The sequence below is a fragment of the Calypte anna genome, chromosome 14 (genome assembly GCF_003957555.1).
Source record: "Calypte anna isolate BGI_N300 chromosome 14, bCalAnn1_v1.p, whole genome shotgun sequence".
Lineage (NCBI taxonomy): Eukaryota > Metazoa > Chordata > Aves > Apodiformes > Trochilidae > Calypte > Calypte anna.
This window is the reverse complement of record NC_044260.1, coordinates 6,855,182-6,877,005: the sequence shown is the minus strand read 5'-3', so window position 1 is coordinate 6,877,005 and position 21,824 is coordinate 6,855,182. Positions and strand designations below refer to the sequence as shown.

The 21,824-nt window shown below is 36.3% G+C and overlaps 1 protein-coding gene across 1 annotated transcript in view; it reads left to right on the top strand.

Moving 5' to 3' along the window:
- TRRAP (transformation/transcription domain associated protein) overlaps nt 1–14,463 on the top strand; it is an 85,661-nt gene extending 71,198 nt beyond the window's left edge. Inside the window, 6 exon segments of the mRNA XM_030459744.1 lie at nt 4,794–5,019; nt 5,548–5,765; nt 8,410–8,594; nt 10,225–10,428; nt 11,346–11,540; nt 13,280–14,463. Coding sequence (XP_030315604.1) covers nt 4,794–5,019; nt 5,548–5,765; nt 8,410–8,594; nt 10,225–10,428; nt 11,346–11,540; nt 13,280–13,564 — 1,313 coding nt within the window. The 3' untranslated portion in view covers nt 13,565–14,463.
- The last annotated feature ends 7,361 nt before the right edge of the window (nt 14,464–21,824 follow it).

Here is a 21,824-nt window from a genome sequence, read left to right as displayed (position 1 = left end):
ATTAATGGGATAAAATTCAACAAATCTAAATGCCAGATTCTGTACCTAGGATGGAGTAGCAAGAGGCACAAATATAATTTAGGAGCATCTCTGCAGAAAGGGACCTGGAGGTGCTTACTGACAACAGGCTCAGTATGGGTGTGGGAAGTGTGAGAAAACAGGAGAAATTAAACTAGTCAATATACTTATGAATTTTTGTAATTTAATTAATTATGCAGAAAACAGAGATTTTCAATAATTTTCTAATAACAGCAAAATGTACATAAAGAAATGAATAGGATTGTAATTACTGTGCTAAAGATAGAAAAGTCTGATTTAGCATTATGAGAAACCAGTTGTAACTCTTGCCTACTGCATCACACTAGAATGTTCCTGTTAGTTTGCTTTCCTGACTTTCAGTACCAGTTGCACTTAGATGATGGACAGATAATTACAATGGTTGTCCTCCATTTCAAAAGTATCCAAGATCAGGAGGTGTCTTGGAGCAAACTCTCTTCTTCACTTATTTCCAGATTAATGTTGGCAGCTACGTTTTATAGATACTTTCAACTTTTTTTGGTTGCATAATCATTTCCATCACCATCTGAGTTGTATCTTGATTCCTGTTTGGAGTCACTGGGGACTCTCACACCATTTCTTACATTCTAAATTGTTTGTCTGCAGCAGTCTGGACCATTGGAGCTTTGATAGGTCATATTTTTCCATCCCAACTTATATATTTTAAAGACTAATTTTACTTTGAATTTTTTATTTTTTTTTTTTACTTCAAGTTCATAGTTCTTTGACCATCTGTTTTTTGTTCCTTCTCTCCTTTTCTGCTAAACCTTTGGCATCAAAGAACAGGCAAATGGCAAGAAATACTGCCTTTAAGAGCTGTCTCAGCAGTGAAAGAAGAAACTCACTGCCTCAATTGTTCTTTCCTGGGCAGATGATAGTTTAGAGTTTGGATTGGCTTCTTTCTGCAACCATCTCCCCACTCAAGCTGACTATGAATGGAAAATTCCAAAATACACACTTGAAGGGCAGGATAATTTTCTTGAGAATTTTGGCACTCGGCACAATTAATTCTGCACTGCAAATGGAAACTGCATAATCAGAGGGAAGCTTGAGGTCATGTGTCTCTGAGGTGTGGGGAGAGGGCAGGGGAAAGAGGTCTGTTAATAATGTCCAGTTTTTTAAAGGATTTCTTTTTTTTTTCTGCTCTCAAGCATGAGCACAGAATCACTTGGGTAGCTATTTACTTACTTGACTTCTCGTTTTTAGATAACAGGATGTTATCTACAAAATATAGATGAAGAGATTAGATTGTAGTTAGTTATTTGACCTTGGCCTGGTCTTTAAAGTCCTCTGGAGCTGGCTGAAAAAACACAAGTCCTGCTTCATATTTCTGTGCAAGTGTCACTGAGATTTTTCGTGTTTGTTGGTGCTCTTCAGAAGTTCTTGTAAGATTAAAAAGAACCCTTGGGAAAGGAGAGAGTATGTAAGTGTCTGTATAATAACTTCAAGATCAAGACACCTCTTCTTCCCTGGAGAATGCTCAGATCTTCCTCAGTATCCTATATATAAAGAATTTGAACAGCTTGTCAAAGCTAAGCTTACATTTAATTTCTAAGTGGCTACTTGTATGATGAATGTCCTGGCTCTTCAGTTAAAGATCTTTGGGTCATGAACTTTATAAGAGGCTTTGTCTATGGTCAGAATAATCTTCAAAATCTTGCAAATGAGCTATTGCTCATGCTAAAAGCATTAACAGATTAGACTGTTTTCTGCCAGTGTAGCAGCAGGGGATTGTTTTTGTTGTCAAGTCTTTGGAGGTGTTTTATTTGTTTTTTTAATGCATGTTAATATGCTGTAGGTCAAGGGCTTTGAGGGGACAGAGGGTTTGGCACTCTAATCTCACTAGCTAAAGTATATTTTTCTTTTTTGTGATGCTTCTTGAGAAGTGATTAATTCAGAAGTATTAAACTTTCTCTAGTTGTGTGAAGAACTATCAGGATTTTTTAGGTTTGTACCACTGGCAGGAGGATTTTCCCCTTCTTTGTCCTTTCATTGAGAATGGCAAGAACTTTCCAATGATTCTGGGTTGGATGGATTGTGGTAGGAATTCAAGACTTTGAATTAGTGTATCCATCTGAAATACATACATCACTCTAAAATCTTCAGCATCATTAAGAATAGAGAGCAGGCTCCCTCAGTTGAAATGCAGTTTCTAAAGTATCATGGTCTGTGAATATCTCCATTAAAGATGAGGAGGTAAACCACCTGTTCTTTTTAGGAAAAGATGGTATGAGCTGTATGGTATTTCAGCTCAGCATGTGCTACCTGGAGAAGATCATCTCCAGTAGTATGTACTGGAAAAAGTAGACTTGTTTGAAACAGAATTACTGCTTATATAGATTAAAATGTCTGCAAAGAGAGAGTTTGTACACAAATAACATCTGCTTTTGTATTTCCCTTTCTTCCAGCTGATTTTTCTTTTCTGTAACATGAGCAAAAAAGCAAATGGAACTGTGTGCCTTTGGGAAAAAAGATAACAAAAAAAAAAGTTAAAATAGAGTATTTCACAAAAAAGATCTATTCTTGTGAAATTCATGACTTATTCTTAAGGAATATATATTGATGCAAATTTTTATGTCTTTGGTGATTCACATTAGCAAAAAAATGAGTTGCAGGCTGGGGATGCTTTCCTGTACTTCAGAGAATCAGGAGAGAAATGATTCAATACTTTTGTCACTTTAATGAAATGATTTACTCCCATTGCTCACTAGAGGGTAGGCTTGGGATTATAGTGAATGTTTCACAGTGATATTGCAATAGATACACTGCCCATACCAGGTAGAAAAAGAAAAGAGAATGTTACAGAGCTATACTAATATCTGAGTTCCATAGATATGAAATTGAACTTTTGATGATAGACTTTTTCTTATGGAAGTGGAAGAGATTTTGTATGTGCTGTTACAGTTTCTTTTTTCTGTTTTGTCTAGTAGACTTTGTCTAGTATACTTTAACTGAAATCTTCTAGCATATCAGTATATTGTGTATGCACAATGAAATACATTGCTTTATGTATCCTCTAATACTTTGTTTAATGAACTGCAGCAAAATGAAAGGAATCCTAGGTTGCATTATTTTATTTGGTAATAGTACATATAATGAAGGGAACTTGGAGAAGTGTAGGTGTAGACAGTCTATTTCTTTCTTCTTGTTGCTTTTGACTTGTAACATGTTGAACTTAAAATGGCATCTTTTAGACTCTTTGGTATACAAAATGATTTTTAAAAATTCAAGTCTGTTGGTTAACTTGCATAATCTGAGATGACATAACTAAGGAGCTTTAGAGAGAGCAGCTGTTTTCTTATCTCACTCTGTTCATTCTCCTTGTTCTGGTACTGAAGTGCTGAACCATAATTTCATTTGTATTTGTGGTTTATTAATTTTTCCCTCTCTGGGGAAATTCAAACACATTTATTTGTTTGTTTGGGTTTTTTTTCTCTGAAATTAGTGAAAACAGTTTTGAGAAGATAGCATTGATATTGGCCCAGAAAAGGGTTGATATTGCAATGATTTCTGTTACAGAAATATTTGCATAGAATATTGAAGACCATGTATTGATCTTGAGACTTGCTTGTGGGCTGAAGAGAGTTCCATGCTGCTCTACTGCTATACTGCAGAGGAAAGAGCAGGCTGTTTGTATAAGATTGTCTTTTTTGCCTAGTCTGTCATATCTGTTCTTCCATGTGGTGGCTACCTAAGCCAGGAAAGAATAAAAGGAATTTTCTTGCAGCTCATACTAGAATAATAATAATAATAATAATAGCAATTTTACTACTTGTCCTGCAGTTGCTCACAGATTCTCTACCCAGCTGAGGCTCTTCATCCATCTTTAAAGTATAAAGCCTCTACTATGTTTAAATAAATAAATCACTTTTCATGAAACAAGCAGAAAATTAGAGTGCTGAACTGTAAAATAGGCTTACTTTTCCTCTTCCACTAAATGATCTGATCTAATTCAATCGATGGGTTTATTACTGCCTTCTTTCCATGCTTACTGTCTGGTTGCAGTATACAGACACTTAAATACAGTAATAGTATTTAAAGATATCAGAGTGTGTTATCTGAATGTTTGGATAACTATAAACCGGGAAAATCTCAAATTTAATTATTTACCAAGAAATGGGGAATGTTTTACAGCTGGGTACAGAAAAAGAGAGCACATTTTGACAGGTTGAAACTACATATAATTTTAGAACTTTAGTAAAAGATTTGCTATAGAGACTAAATACTGAAGAGAGCCTGCATTTCAAAGGCAGTACAGCTGTGTATGTGTGTGTGTGTACAGTTGGCATGACTGAAGTGTAGGATTTGTTCTTCTCAAGCATCCACTGTCATATTTTTGCAGTTGTATGATTCTAAACCAATTACACTCTGACTCTTCTGGTAATGGCTCTTATGTCAATTCTGTGTTTGTCTGAACCTGCTAGTTTTCCTTTGTGCTTAGTGTTCATAGGTAGCCATGTTTCTCTGCTTAGCTGTGCTTTCCTTTATTTGTCTGTGAGTTGCTGATTGTAGTAACTCTCCCTTTTACTATTCTATTTGAGGCCAGTGTGATGGTTTTCTACATAATACATGTGCAACATGGTAAAGTATCTTGCTTTAGGGCATGTGACTGAAAGATTGTCTTTGAAAATGCAAACTTAAGATACTTACTGGTTAAATACCCTGTGTAGAATATATGTAGGATTTGAAATTCTGAGGATCTGTGTATATCTTTATTTATTTATTTATTCTTGTAGACTTTGACTTCAGTGTGCCAGGATCAATGAAACTTCACAATCTTATCTCTAAACTGAAGAAATGGATCAAAATTCTGGAGGCAAAAACTAAACAGCTTCCGAAGTTTTTCCTCATAGAGGAAAAATGCCGCTTTCTTAGTAATTTTTCGGCTCAAACTGCAGAAGTAGAGATACCTGGAGAATTCCTTATGCCAAAGCCAACACATTATTACATCAAGATAGCAAGGTAACCTAAAACTACCCTTTTGTAGTTGGAATTTTGAAAACAGAGAAGAAAATTAGACCTTATTCCATCCACTCTGCCCAAGTAGATGTGTATATTTCATGTATTTAAATAACATGTATAGAGTCATTCTCTAGTATCGTTTTTATTTCTTTTATTTCATCTTTTGGAATTGTACATTGCCTTGCTAAGCAACTCTGCTGTTAGTTGAAGACTGTGTTTGGTTTTCTTTTATGTTGGTATAAGTTGAGATTGGTTTTTCTATTGCAGTCATTAAGAGGTGCCTTTCTTCAAAACAGGGATAAAGGTCTGGTCTAGTGGTTAATTTTGCTCAAGAGCTGTGTTTGTATAATGAAATAAAACAGAAGAGCTTTTTGACTACAAAAAGGAACTGTACTAGCTGGGTAATAGAACTGAACTTTATAATAAAGTTGTGCCACCTCAAGTCTTTGGGAATTTTTCATTTTACATCATGTTTTAATATCAGAGGCGATTAGCTCAGGTGCTTTAATGTCCCTTTCTTCCCGATAGGTTTATGCCCAGAGTGGAGATAGTTCAGAAGCACAACACTGCAGCCAGAAGACTTTATATCCGAGGCCATAATGGGAAGATTTACCCCTACCTGGTGATGAATGATGCTTGCCTGACAGAGTCTCGCAGAGAGGAGCGCGTCTTACAGCTTCTTCGCCTTTTGAACCCCTGCTTAGAGAAAAGGAAGGAAACCACAAAAAGACATTTGTTTTTTACAGGTACTGCATTTTAGTAACACTTTTAAATATGTGTTAGACTGAAAGATGAGAATTGCTGAAGTTTTTGACAGCTACTAATCACTGATACTGAAATTTTTTAATATTCAGAAGGTAAATTCACATCTGTCTAGATTATTAGCTCTTCCCTGGCATTGTAGCCTACCTCTGAAGAGGTAAAGTTGATTGCATTTGATCTAGGGTGTTTCTAGAAGAGCTTGCACGCAGCATTTATGGTATAAAGTTCATTTGTAACATATGGAAGGCAGTAGCATGCCCATTGGGTCTCTTGCTATAGAAGTGGATATATGTACTTCAGAAGAAGCATTTAGAGACATTATGAGAGGGACATAACAAACCTTTTTCTCCCCAAGTTGCAGTATATGAATACTGATTTCTTTTAGGTCTTCCACAGAAGAAGAAAGATTTTTATTTTTTTTTTTTTTAATTGAGCTTTGAGTGATATGGGAACATGTCTTTATAATTTTTGAAGCAACGTTATATATCCAAGTTTGTGCTTAACTTAAGGAATAGGTACTGACTGGTTAGTTGTTGCCAAATAAAATTGATTCATAATCTAGGTACTGAATACATGACTTCTGCTGAACATACTTCTGTGACCCTGTGAAACATTACTTGGTTTGGAGAGTGCAGTTTACCAGCAGCACCACGTGGCAAGACTTTAACATTACAGAATTAATGAGAATTAAGGAGGATTCTAATAAGACTTATGTGTATGAATTGCCAGAATATGTAATAAAAAGGCCACAAATTCAGGCATTTTAAAGCAGAAACAATGAATGAAGGATGAACCCAAAGTCTGAATTTTGTTTTCTTTCTTTGTCTATCATGTCTTTTTCATGTGTTGATTAGAAGTAATTCATTCATGAAATGAAAAACAGGATTGAGAGTCTTACCTGGCAATATACTTGATCTGCTTGTTGTTCAAATACTGATGTTTTAATCTTTTAAAAATAGTTAAATTCTTCTGTTTTGTATTGAAGTTCCAGCCTACAATTACATAGCTACTTCATATTAATGCATAAACACTTTTCATTTCAGATGGTCAATGAACCAATAACTTCAAGTAAATGAGTTCTGTACATTACTGTAGTCAGTTCTAATAATCCTTGGTTGCTGAGCAGGAAAAGTATTACTGATGAGGGATTCTTCTGTCAAAGACACTAAGACATCAAAGCTGCTGCTTTGCTGTTGTCCTTTTAAGAAGTGCTGAGTTGTGATTTTAAAAAAGTATGAGTTTGTGTCTTTCTTTTTGGGGTAATAGTATCTGTTGACATGAAGTTGCTGTCATGAGTGTAGGTGGGCAGATGAGGCAATTTGCACATATGGATCTAGAAATGTCTATTTGAGTTCTAACTTTAAAAAGACCAAAATGTACAAGCCAAGGATTTGTTATAACAAAAGGTAAATACAGTATCTCTACATATGTGAAGACAATTTTGCATCACTCTGAGGTGAAAATAACAGAACTGCATTAGATAAAGCCTTGAAAGGTTTTGATAAAGAAGGCCACTGGTACAGAAATGTATTCTTGATATAACATGATTAGTAAAGTAACATGCTTTTGTTCAAAGGCCTGCTTTCAAACTATAGTATTTTTGGAAATAATTCTGTGCCTCGCGGTTTGATATTATTTGAAAGAACCTAAAGCACATTTGTTTCTCTGCTGCCAGAGGTTAATGGAAGCAGACCAGGAGAAACAGCTCATTAATACCTCTTCTGCAGAATGGATTTTCTTCTTCAAGATTGAAGAAGTTACATGAACCAATTTAAATGCATTTAAACAACTTTTCCCTATACTTTATATATAACTTTTCTGAAGTTAATTATTACAGATTCTGAGAGAAACAATTGGTGAACAGTTTTGGTGATAACTGGAGGTCACTGTCAAACAGTAGAAACATTGTCACTGGAAAAGCTGGCTATGGAAGAGGCATTTTCTGTCATGAATGTAGGTGGGGATGCAGGCAAGAATCAGTAGGATGATACATATGTTAAGCACCATGAAGGTGCAAATTGTTTTTTTGCAGATTTTCTGCTCATCAGTGAAAAAGCTCAGTGGCTTAAATTTTATTATTGAGTATTTTGCTGTCTTCTGTATGTTATTTTCAAATAATGTCATTTAAACATCTACTCAACTATGGTCAAATTTTTGTTGTCCATTATTTCTGACTCACTTTAAATACCCTATTGAGTTTAGTAGCTTTTTTCCTTCAAAGTAATTTTTATTGACCTAATGCCAGTTATCATGAAAGCACACACTACAAACTCTTTTTTGTCTAAGGAAAGTTTTATCCTCTTTTCTGCAATTAAAGAAAAGTAGGAAGAATAACAAGTGCTGATTTAAAAATTTTTTTTGCTAATATAGTTAATGGTTCTGTTAAGATTAAAAAAAAATCTACCATCCTATTTTCATTTTAACTGAGCTTGTGAATTACTTACGAGTGTAGTAATAATTTTCTCTTTGTTGGTCATCACACTTGTGTTTTGATGCCTGATACTTGCATGCCAGTTCTTTGTATTTAGGTTATGGATTAATTGTTTGTTTTGTTGTTTTCTTTTGTTCTCTCTGCCCCCACCCCTCCCTGCCACCATCCTCTCATCACCCTTCTCAAATGATGCCCAGTGCCCCGTGTTGTAGCAGTTTCTCCACAGATGCGTTTGGTTGAGGACAATCCCTCTTCTCTTTCCCTGGTGGAGATCTATAAGCAACGCTGTGCCAAGAAAGGCATTGAGCATGATAACCCCATTTCCCGTTACTATGACAGACTGGCAACTGTCCAAGCACGAGGGACTCAAGCCAGCCATCAGGTATGAGAATATATAATGAATTTTAATCAAGGGCTTTTCCTGAGGACTCTTTTGTGTCCAATCGTTCTCGTATCCCCTGCTTGAGCTTTCACCTCTTATTAGATGTCATATCTGTTTTGTAGAGTTGGTGTTTTGATTTTTTTGGGGGGGGAGGAGGTGGTGGGCTTATTTTGATCTTGCTTAATGCATTCTTGTAAAGTCTTATCTCTGGTATTTCAGATTTTTTTTAAAAAGCTTCAAAAAAGCTGTATTTGTTTTACTCTAGGTTGTTTAGGGTAACTGCAACTGAAAAATACAAGGCATTTATTACCTTTTGTGCTTTGAAAATAATCAATTCATAACATGGGAAACAACATTCCTGATTTACATAAGTAGTTACAGCATGGTGTTTGAGGCAGGCTTCCCCATGTTCTTCTAATGCCTCTCCTAAAATTGCTTGTGGATTCATTTAACTTAAATTGAATAGAAACAGTCGAGCAATCTTACCCTAATAAATCATAACACCTGGAAAGAACAGTGCTGCTTCTATCTGTAGCCACCAACACATCCAACTGTGAAAAATAAAGTATTTTATGTTTTTTATCTTAAGGTTAATGCAAATTCTTGCATAAAATATCTGTCCCATTTCAAATACAGCTATTGGAAAATACACAGTATAATTACATCACAGATATCATTTAGGGAAAATTTGTTACAAAATAAAGTGAAGTGTTACCTAACATCTGCTTCTATTTTGAGACTTTTTCCTTCTGGTTATGAAACTCTTTAACAACCATTTCAGTCAAGTCAGTGTCATTATCATGGTTTCTACTGTAAAAGAAGAGATCCTAATTCTATTTCTGTTTTCTATTGATTAGGCTACAGTAATTAAATATTTTTATATCTTTCAAATGTGTACATCCAGGGAAAACCCTGCTGTACAGTGTTCTTAACAACCAGTTAAAAACAGCTCTCAGATTTTATCTTTTTATATTTTTTAGTTAATTTTGCTTCTGTAATATACAATGCAAATTACCCAGTGTTTTTCCCTATCTTATATAATAAAAATAATCTAACTTCTACCCTGTATATGAAGAAACCATGCAGAGAGCCATCTTTGCATGCATTGCAGGGCCCATGTATAATATCAGATTTTGCCATTATGCTTAAAATAAAGTATTTCATTGCTGCAGAATGCATATCTAGCTTGTATTTAAGCTAGAAAATAATGAAGTATGTTCCTCTAGTTTCCCATAGGGAAGGGCAGCATTGTGAATTGAATGTCTCTTTAGCTCACTTCTGATTGAAAATCTTGAACAGAAGATATTTCAGATCAGGATACATAACTTTTCCGTTTCAGGCTTTCTAACATGCCTGTTTACAGTTCTCATGTTTACATGGTTTTATTGAAAATTCAGTCTTTTCAGATAAAGAATTTTTTCTAGCTGTGCAGAATTTGGGCTAGGAAAATACTGTGTTTTGATGAAGAAATCAGGAAACAGCGATACATTGAAAGCATCCAAGTTCAGGATATTTTTGTGGTTTTGTCAGCAATTCAGTGAAGATGTTTGGTAACTGCTTTTTGCATGTTTGTTTGTTGCTAAGAATGGTGTTAAAAATGATCTCATTGAGCTAGTATTTTCATTTATAGGTTCTCAGAGATATACTTAAAGAGGTACAGAGCAACATGGTGCCACGCAGCATGCTCAAGGAGTGGGCTTTGCATACATTCCCCAATGCTACGGATTACTGGACTTTTCGAAAGATGTTCACTATTCAGTTGGCCCTAATTGGCTTTGCAGAATTCATCTTTCATTTAAATAGACTCAACCCTGAAATGCTGCAGATTGCCCAGGTATTCTTTAGTTTGTTCTAAATGAATGCTGTCATCTGATCAAATGGAAATTTCAACTATACTTTTGAAATGAGTCAAAATGGGGATTCAACATATATAATTAACAGTGCATTTCAGTAGGCTTTTCATTTATATCTCATTGCACATCATGTAGGTAGCAATTTAAGCTGCAGTCTCCGTGGACATCAACCCTGCCTTTTGTGATGAGAATTTACAACTTTGTCCATAAAATCATTCTTCAGAATTGGAACTGTTCATGTGAATGATGTCTCTCTTTTTAGTCCTTCTCCAAATGTATTGCTTTTAATATATCTCTCTGTCAAACAGATTTAAAAAACCCAAACGTTTAGAGCTTCCTTTTTCAAATTCTGTTCTCTTTTCAGCATCACCATCAAAGGAAGCTACAACTCATATAAATAGGGTTTTTTTCTGTTTTAACCCAACGTTTAAAATGGAGCTTGCCACCTTAGCAAGGCAAAGGTGGTGTATGTTAAAATCTTTCTTCTCTTTTAATGCATGTAGGGATGGAGGCTTATTCTCAAGCACTCAGATGCTTACCCAGAGTGAAAAATGCAGAGAGTACTTGCCAGAGCAGGGATGCATAGAAAAGAAAGATTTTGTCTGCATGACTCCTTACAGACCATGATACAGAAGAATCTATTCTTGAGTTTCATATTACTATAATGTGTATTTTCTAAGGGATTTTGAACATGTTTTTGGAGAGAAGTTCATACCCAACTTTGTGCATGACTGTAACATTTTTGTTCAAAAACTCTTGAACTGAGTGAAAACCTATTGGAGTATTATTTGTACTTTGAGTATTCACAATAAATAAATAAAAATAACTAACTTCTTTTGGCTTCAATAATGAAAATCTGTTTCTTTAATTACTTTTCTTCTTCTTGATTTACATCCAGGATACTGGCAAGCTGAATGTAGCTTACTTTCGCTTTGACATTAATGATGCTACTGGAGATTTGGATGCCAATCGTCCAGTTCCATTCCGGCTCACACCAAACATTTCTGAATTTCTCACCACCATTGGGGTGTCTGGTCCACTGACTGCATCTATGATTGCAGTAGCTCGCTGCTTTGCACAGCCAAACTTTAAGGTTTGTATACCTTTTGAAAGCTTGTCTGCAGCTTGTTATATTTGCCAATTTATATACTGAACAGCCCTTTATCAGTTAAGATAGAAACTGAACAGTCTGTGTTTGTTTCTAAATCCTACCCTCAGGTAATCACAAAGGGCAGCTGAAATGGTATCAGTTGTTCTTTTTGGAACAAATAAGAGGAAGTTAGTTGTAGTTCTACCCTTAACTTGATTTTTTGTCCAAGCATGTTAATTCAGGCTGATTGTTTCAGTGCTCTAGGTTCATAAAACCTTAAATATTCTAGCAGTGATAAACAGTAAAATAACAATTGTGTTGTTTTAGTGTTAACAATATGTTAACAATATTGTTTAGAATCTTCATAATAATAATCTGTGAACTGAAATGTGTCTTAGTTCTTTGTTAATGGAATAGAAGGCTAAAGATGTACTTTGATGAATTATAGCTCTTAGCAGGGTGTAGTTTTCTAAAGTGATTGTCTTAACTTCTTTTAAATTCTAATGCTTTCCAAAAATGAGGCATGCAGTTTGCACCAGAATGACATTGCACAGAATGTACTGTAGCTAAGGTGTGAGTTAGTTACTTTTTAAAAGAAGGAAATTATCTTTAAGTGATTTTTTTTCTTTACCTCTAATGCAGAAAGCTGTGTTTTTTAATTATTCTTTATCTTATCTTACACAGTCATGCCTATATGTGCCAATGAATTTGCAGATAGAGCCTGTAAGATGCCCAGTTATACTTGCCACATAGATTTGGTGTGGCTCCAGCTCGAGTTGTGTGTGCAGTTCTGTGTGCTTCAGGATAAGGACATCAAGCTACCAGTGTGTCCAGATGAGGCTGACAAAGATGGTGAAAGGTTTTGAGGGCACGAGGAGCAGCTGAGATAATTTGATTGGTTCTTTTCTAAGAAATGCTGAGGGGTGCTTTTGTTGCACTCTTACACCTTCTTCAAGGGTTGCAGGTGAGAGGCAGATGCTGATCTCCTCTGTCTGGTGAGCAGACACCATGAAAGGGGATGAAGCTGTAGCATGGAAGGTTCAAATTGGACATTAAGAAAAGGCTTTTCACTGGAACAGGTTCCCCAGGGAAGTGACTATTGCACCAAGCCTGTCAGTGCTCAACATGTATCTGGACAACAATCTTAGTCATATGGTTTAGTTTTGGTTTAGTCCCATGAGGAGCAGGGAGTTGAACTTGATGATCCTTATTGGTCCCTTCCAACTTAACATATTCTAAGATTTTTTGTTTTCTTGAAGGTCAAAGCACAGATGCCCATTCAGGTTTTTTTTGAGCAGTGGGTGCCCAGGTCAGTTCAGTCATGTAGCAATTATTGCTTTAGATTATTTATCTTTTGGATATGACAGGGGTACTTCTAACATTTTTCTGCATTTATCTTTTTTACTAATGTCCATAAAATATGGACAGTGATTTTGACTCAGGCAGCATAACTAAAAGTTTGTGTTAGAAGCTCAGGACTGTTGGAGTTGACAGCTTAATGTCAGTAACTCAACACAGTGATGAGGGAAAAAAGGGAACTATTTGGTGCAGGCATTTATTTTTCACCTGAGGATAGAAGTGGCCTGTATGTACATGTTTATACAGATATATAATATACATATGGATGTATATTGCAGTCAGCCAGTGTTCTTTCCCTGTTTTGCAGAAAACATCATTCCCTGAGAGCATAAAATTTTGTAAAGAAATAGTTTTTATTTGTCTAATTTTTTTCTTTCATGTAGGTTGATGGCATCCTAAAAACAGTGCTACGGGATGAAATAATTGCATGGCACAAAAAAACCCAGGAGGATACTTCCTCTCCACTCTCAGCAGCTGGGCAGCCAGAAAATATGGACAGCCAGCAGCTAGTTTCACTAGTTCAAAAAGCTGTTACTGCTATCATGACTCGACTTCATAATCTTGCTCAGTTTGAAGGAGGAGAAAGCAAAGTCAACACTCTGGTAGCAGCTGCAAATAGCTTGGATAATCTCTGTCGTATGGATCCTGCTTGGCACCCCTGGCTGTAACTTGAAATTTTCAATAGCTTTTTTTTTGTTGCTGTTTTATGTGGTATGAACCATATATTGTGTTAAGAAAATGTGAAAAAGCTTTCCAGACCATGGCTTATCTGTCACACTGCATTTTGCCAGTCTTCATTTTAATTGTGTTTACAGTGATATGAAAATTTTACTTGTTTTAATTTTGTGATGGGATATTTCCTCCTGTTTATAAAAGATAGTTTAATATGCAATGACAGCTTTCACAAATAGCTTAAAAAGAAGAGAGGAAACCTAAGTAATGTACAGTAAAATCTTATTTTATGATGGGAACTATAAAACTAGCACTGTTAGATTTAGGGTCTGCCATTCCTAATAACCTGCAGTATATAAAATTTTTTATACTGTAGTAACTACTAAAAAAAGAAGACAGTATTCCCAGTTATTGAATTTTATTTGAAATTTTACTTAATTGCTGTCCCTTCGTTATACCAAACTGAAGGTACAAATAAATACTCTTCCTTTAAGTTTGTTTCAAATTTACCTGAGCAATGTTGGTTTGTACAGAGAATTTTGTACCAAATGTATAGAGGTGACTATTTGTTAGGCACTGAGAATATGGTGATCAAATTGTGCTGGCTTTTCGTGGAGCACAAGCTATGTACAGTACAAGTGTAAACCATTTAGGGTAACTGGTTTAGTTGTGGGCAGTGTTGGGGGAGTTTATAAAAAGGATGGAAGAAGTCATTCTTTGATACATGTATTTCACTGTAATAGATAAAAATATATCTTATAGAGTTCTCTCTTTTTTTTTAATGTTTGGAATTCCAATAGCTTCTTTAGAATGACTGTTTCTTTGTAATTTAAGAAAAGATCAGTTTAATGTTTTACTTGTCATTCTGTTGTGTTAGCATTTTTATAAAACTTTGGTGTTGAGAATGTTCAATTTGTACAGAGTGATTTTTTTCAAAATAAATATTTTGTAAAACTCCCTATGGTATTCTTTTTATTAATAATATTTTTAGTATAATAGTCTGGGCTAAATAGAAAAGACCCCGAAGTGAGTTTAATACAACCTGTATGGTAAAGGGTGATGACTGCATTAATGTCATATGGATGTGATGTTCTCATGTATAGCATTGAATTTCTTTGCAGAAGAGCTGAAAATAGGAAGTATGCATACAAGATTTTTTTTCTTTCAGTATACTGTCTTTCTTCCTAGCCAATTAATGTGTTAACCATCTGTTTTCTAAGAGTCTACCCTTTAACCAGAATAGTCTGTTTCATGTCTACAAGAAATTCCACTTTTAAGTAATTGTTCAGAGCTCAAGATTATATCTGCAGATGAACTCAATTAGGGGATTTCTGTTATTCCCACAGAAGCAAAGATGATCTTGATTGCCATACCAAAGGATGGGTCTGGTTTGGGACTTTTTTTTGGGTTTGTTTTTTTCTTTTAGGTTTTAATATGCAGTCAACAGGTTCATTATCGTGCTCAGAATAACATAATTGAAGTTAATTAGCACCATTCAGTAATGTACTGTCTGTGAGACAAAGGAACTTATGAAAGCCAATCTGATCAGTTTTCCTGAGTGAGCTCACCTGCAAGCTAACAGATAGACAACATCTAACTCATTGATTACCTGCAGGTCCAGGCTTGTGGTAGGTACAACTGTAGTCGAGTCATTATTTAAAATGAAAGTGAGAAGTGCTTTACACAGATCTCTTACAGAGTTTCAAAAAGACCTGTTCAGGGGTCTTGAGTGTCAGCATTGTGCAGGGGTCACATCACTCTCTTCTGTTCATCTCATGCTACACTTCTAATGCTCTGAACCTGGTGCAGGGAGATGTGAGGCTGATGGACAGAAAGTGTTGTGTATGCATGTGTATATATTTAAATCCATATGCAAATGCACACACAGATATGAGTTTGCAGCTATGACTGTAATGAACTCAAAATCGTTAATTAAGTTCATGAATTTAAACCCATTTGAAGGTTGTGTTATGTAGATTTTTATGGTATGTCTGACTTTGTCATCTCAGAGCTCAGGTATTAGTTACTTAAACATGCCACCTTTTCAGGTGGGATATTCCAGCATTGCACTGGGCATGAAACCTTTGGTGGTTAGTATAGAAAATTTTTCTGTATGTTAGTTATGCCTAAATGTTAGAGTATGTGACAAATATAATATAGAGGCTAATGTATAGTTTTGCAAATTTAATTTATGAATTTGCAGCTGTGTTTTACTTTCTGACTAGTAAAAAGTATATCTGGTATTAAAAATGACGAATATACCTTGCACTCCAACTTAAATGCATTTTTCCCCCTTGGAATAAAACAATAACATAGCAGGAAAAATAAAATCCAGTTTTGAAAATGGAACTTAGGGTACTATTGAATTGTGAATGAATTCGTGGAAAAATGTTCCATTTTTAGATAAAAATCCTGGAAAATAAATCAGTGCTCATTTTTTTGTTGTAAAATAGAACATGGTATTAAGGAAAGGAGTATACCTCATTCTAGGTGGGAGTTATAATAATCTAATCTTAGAATTTTTTAAATAAAATTTGAAATACTTGTTTGCCTGATAGAACTGTAATAATGCATTATGTTTTTCTGAAACTATTACACTTGGAGGATTTCTCATCCAAGTTCTGTTTGTTGTTGGGGTTTTTTGTTTGGTTTTGGGTTTTGTTTTTGTTTTGGATTTCTCAATTCTTTCCTAGGTGAGATGGACCAGAGCTTCCTTCAGCTGAATTGCTGCTGCCTTTTTCCCATTAGCTATTAGCAAGAGCAAAGGAGGTCTCATCAAGCAAGTCATGACTTTTCTAAAGAAATGGTAAAAAAATGGTAAAAAAGAATGGTAGCCAGCTGGGTCCTGACTGACTCTCAGCCATGTGGTAACAGGTAAGGCTGGGCAGTTTGTGGGCTTGAGATGCAGGCATTTAGATCAAGGAGATCAGACCTTTCTTCTTGACATAGTGCTTGCGAGGATCAAAGGATTTGCTGTGAGATCTGTCTGGCAGGAAAGTTCATTAGGTCTCAGCAGATACTTTTTGTTCTATATTATGGTCCTGTTTCCTTGTCTGATGAATAAAGCATGGCCCCTTTATTCCCACACTTGGTTTGTGTGCAGATGAAAGCTTCAGTCATGTTGTCTGCCAGCATATACAAGTGGAAGCTCAAATACATAAATGATGTGGACTAAATAAGGATTTGGAAAACAAATATCTGTCTTTGGCAAAGATTTTTTCTTATCAAAATTACATTGGCAAGAAGTGTCTGAACTTTTTTCTTATAAAACAACACTTTCTGCATCTGTCACAACATACTCTGTATGCAGTCAGTCACAACTAAGCTTAGTGTTTTCATGACTTGAGAGGAATTGTTGGCTTTTTTTTTTTTTCATTAAAGATTGTAACATTTTAGCTGTGAAATGTGGTGCAGGCTGCATCAGAGGAGATGCAGTAGCTTTTGGATGTGTTAGATACATCCTGCTCAGTGAGATGACAGCATTCCCTGAAAGGAAATCCTCACAAAGTTTGGCCACTTGTCTGTTCCCAATAGAAATCATAATAGAAAAATGGGAATGTAAGTTAAAGGACAAACTTTGTTCGTTTTAGGTTTGTGACATCTCTCTTGGTTATTCAAATAAACTCCTAAAAGAAAATGTGGGATGTAAGGGAGCAGAGCTAGTAGGGGAACCATAATTATTTTCATGAAATCCCTGAGAGTGTTAATGTGCAGATGTTAATACTTCCTTCTCATCTTTCATGAATGTATGCTATAGATTTACTCTATTTTCTGATAAGGCTTACATGCTCTTGACCCAGAATTATGTCAGTCTCCAAGGAGGTAAATCCTGAAAACTTTTAGAATTTTTACATGAGCCTTCTTCCAGGTCTGGAGGAAATAATCTGATAAATCGTGTGTAATCAATGACTGTCCATTAGTAGGTAAGTGGTTTGACATAGTGTGGTATATAAAATTCCTGATTATCTTCAGGAACACATGGTATGCATCTTAGCTGCAATTAATTTTTTATGATTGTAGTTAAGGGTTCCCTCTGTCTCATTACTTCAGATATATGCTCAATATGCATCTTGCTGAGCAGATACTTGAAAGTGAAATACATAAATTATCAGTCCACTTCAAGTATTCCCTCTAAGGTTTCTTCCCTCAGATTAAGTATTACAGAAAAAACCCCCAAACCTCACAATATTACTCTGTAAAATCTCTGAGAATTAAGAGAGATGAAATTTAAAATTGTATCTGAAATCATGGGCATGCTCATTATGCCATTCTTAAAAATTTCTCCTGCTGGTGTTTGTTTGTTTGTTTGTTTGGGGTTTTTTGTGTGTGTTGGTTTTGTTTTGGTTTTCCCTGTAGATTCCAGGCTCCTTGATAGATTTGGCTGGGTCTTCATGAGGGTAACTGGTGACAAGTCCTTGACATCAAAGCTGTGCCAGTCATATTTTAAGTCTGGGTGAAATTCATGGAGATATACATGTTGGTAGACTTTCACACACATACCTGTCTTGGTGTGAAGTGGGCTTTCTGGTGGGTCACTCAAGTGATAAGATGTGTAACTAAGATGCTCATTTGGCATGAAAAACTGTAGATAAAAATGCGAGCTTTGATTTTTACATGGAGAATAGTCAGGTTTCTCAATTTATACTGGATTATTTCAGTCTGCTGGTTTTTGTGATCATATTCGTTTCCATCTTTACTAGATGCTGCTACAATTTAACCATTTATTATTGCAGCCTGCTCTAAAAGCAGATTAATTTATTTAAGCAAATGAATTCTGATATACTCCAAACCAAAATCATTTAACATGAGTTGGGTGTTTGAGTCCACCCTCTGAATCTGGTGTGCTGCTTTCCTCTCCTGTAATTGGGCTGTCCATGAATTGTCAGATACAAAGAGAGCGAGCGAGAGATTAGTTATTACTGGAAGAAGATGACTCAAAGCATTTCAGCAGCAGACAATGAAAGCTCTGTTTCGTAATGGCAGTAGAATAAAGTTGCTTTTAAGGCTCCAATCTGTTTCAAATATGATGTATGAAATGTTCCTTTGTGGTGAAGAAACCTATTCAGGAAGAAGAATTCATATTCACAGGAGCTTTTAATCAGCTCAGTGTGGGTGCATTTCACATTTAAGAGGTTCAAGATAGCACATGTGAAACAACTGGTGTCTCTCATGTGATTTATCTTCATTCACTGGATGTGTCAAGGGTTCTTGGTGTCCACGTGTGCAGGCACTCCAGGCTCACTCCAGGCTCACTCCAGGGCGTTACTCAAATGGTGGCACTGCGTGGGGTTTCTGTTAAAGCAGGACTCAAGGTGCTGAAATGCAGGGGGGAAAAGAAAAAACAAACCAAACTCTGAAGCTGTTAAATTAGACTTTCATCTCTTGACTTGTCTTTTGCTCTAAATTAGCATTGCCTTTCCCTGAGCGTTTCAGGAACAGAGCAAAGGAAATGCTATTTTTGTGTCGGCCATGTTGCATCTCCTCTCTCTTTACGAACTTCCCTGTTGTAATCCAGGGTTTTACTTTACGGAATTTTTTATTTCTTTCAGTCACCTCACAGAAAACACCACATATGAGTGTATGGGGGATAAACACCAGGATCTGGGTAGCAGCGGCTTTGAGCAAAGCCCCTGTGGTGAGGAGTCTGCAAACTGCCCTCTGCCAGTCCTGGCCGGTTCCAGCTGGTTCCGGACAGTTTGGGAACCTGGCGGGAGCTTCAGCTGCTCAAGGAGCTCCTGGCGCCGCGGCTCGGGTGCCTCAGAGATGGCCGTGAGGGACCCCAGGCACAGGTCATCCATGTCGAGCAGGTGAGAAGTAAGAAGCAGAGGATGAGGTGTGGAGGAAAAGAGGAAGAATCAAGGGGTGGCTGAAAGGCACCATTATGGATTCCCCATGGGCTCAGACAAAGGGCAGGGAGGGACTGAGCAGAATCCATGGAAAAAGGAGTGAACCGAGGACGAGAGGTGGTGAACTGAAGCTGAGCTGGAAGAAATGGGAAGTCCTTCCCTAAGCTCTTGTTTCATGGTTTGTTAGTTTGGTTTGGTTTTGCTGGTTTTGGTTTGGTATTTTTTTTTCCCTCAAAAGCTGAATCAGTAATTCAAGTTTTGTGTTGTCAATAAGTTGAGTGAAATTCCCTCAGTCCAGACTTGTGCTTAAGACAATAAACAGCTTAGCAAATGTGACAAAAAGCTGTGGTAACTCACTCTCAAGGCTGGATCTTGTACATCCAGGGCTTGGAAGACATTGTCAAGGAGGCTTCTTAAGGGTGATTTTGGTGCTACAAAAATCAGTTATTAGTTACTTTTTTTTTTATTAGGTGATGTTTTTTCCTCATATTCTACTGAAGCATTACATGTGGTTAATACACTTCTTGTGGGAGCTAAAAAATTTGTCCTGACCTTGTCTAGCCCTGAAATATCGTGTCTTATAAGAAGTGAGGTGTGAAACCACAGTCATGACAACATTTTCAGGTGGTTTGTGGTGTTTTGCTATGTCTGCATTTCCAAGGGAGAAGCACCATGGTGTGCTTTCACCCCTGTCCTGTATTTTATCAGTGTAGTCTTTTGGGTTTATGAGGGCAGAAGCTGTTTATTTCTCATGTTCAACAACATGAACCTTTTTAGCACTTGATACAATTTTGCCATTTTATTGGTGTTGGATGGGTTTCTTGAGAGAAAACTCTTAACTGTCCCAGAAATCAACTGCCATAAAGAACTGATGATTAAAGCCCTTTTCCAGTCCACCTGATTCTTGGGTTCATGATATAGACATCTGTTATATTTAGAAGCAGTATTAGCTTTGGCTTTTAAAATTCATGTGCCTTAAGACTAAATACCAGCCCTCATTTGCTTGTAGCCTGATGTTATGGGGCTTTTTTGATTGCTTTGTTTTTGCTTTATTTTTTGTTTTTGGAAGGATATTTATCCAGGCTCTAAGATGCTGTCAGAGTTGTACCATAATCAGTCACCCACAGCTTGCCCTCAGTCCAGCCTCCATGAACCCTTGCAGTACCAGCAATATTAAAGAAGCTTTCTCAGTCTGTTAGATGAGAAAGGACAGAGACCTTTGCAAGCGCTTTGCTTCTCTTGATACTAAAGCATTAATTATTGTCTCTCTCCACTCCTTGCTGCTGTTTGTAGGAAATTGGCATTAAAGAATCTATTCTGCTTATTCAGCAAGAGTTCTCATCAGTAGCAATTTATAAACCACTTTACAGTGGGTGAGTATTGCTTAACCATCCCTTGAAGCAATACAAGTGGCACAAAACTTTTAATTGGGGTCTGGTAGTGTCATCGAAATGTTGTTTCATTTTGTAATAGCTGTCCCTACTGCCTTCTGTAATAAAAAATTTATCAAGTAGAGAAAGATGCCATATTAAAATTCTGTAAGTTAAATGCATGTGTTACTGCAAAGGATACTTTTTAACTTCATGCAATAACCTCCATGCTTTCATTTTATTTTTTTTTTAGCTTTACATGATAAGAGATTACTTACCACCTCTGTGAGGTACTGTAGAAGACAATGGATCAGGAGGACTTCAGGTTTCCTTGTCTAACTCTATAAGTGAGGCACACTCTCCAGGATGAAGTAAGTGTGGAGAAAATTATGTGATACTTGGAGTGTGGGGTTGTAAAACATTTGCTTAGTAGTTCACAGGTTAAAAAATGCTGCTTTCAGTTGATATAATTTTATCTTTCTTGTTAAGGTGCTTCATAAGGGTGGTCCAAACTTAATTTTGTTGGAATTAATGAGTTCTGGGACACTTCTGTGGGACAGTGCCCAGAATTTGCTGATCTCCCATAGCACCTTTACCCTCTTCTTCTCCCTTTCACTACACATGCTTGGCAACTAGAAATGACTGAATGCATGAGTATGCACAGATACATAGGAGATGGAAAAATCCCTATAAAAAAGTAGGTGGGATCAGATGAATTTTCCTTGTAGGCTGTATCTGGTTTCCAGATGTGTAGATAGATGCATCCTGTGTGAGAGATGTTGCTATTGCTTTAGCCTTTGGAAATTTCTGGAGTATCAAAAATTAGTATTCTTTTCAGAATTGCATATGAAGTCTTACTGATAGTGTTGGTTGGTGTATGGGATTCTTACTTTCTAGAAAGTTACTGCATATTGCTGGGTGTGGTTTGTAACTCTGGTGGTTTTTTCTGTGGGCAAGAATGCATGGAGAAATATACCAATCATACTGTGGCAAAGGATTTACCTGCTTCTCTTTACAAATAGCTCATCTTTAGTACTGTC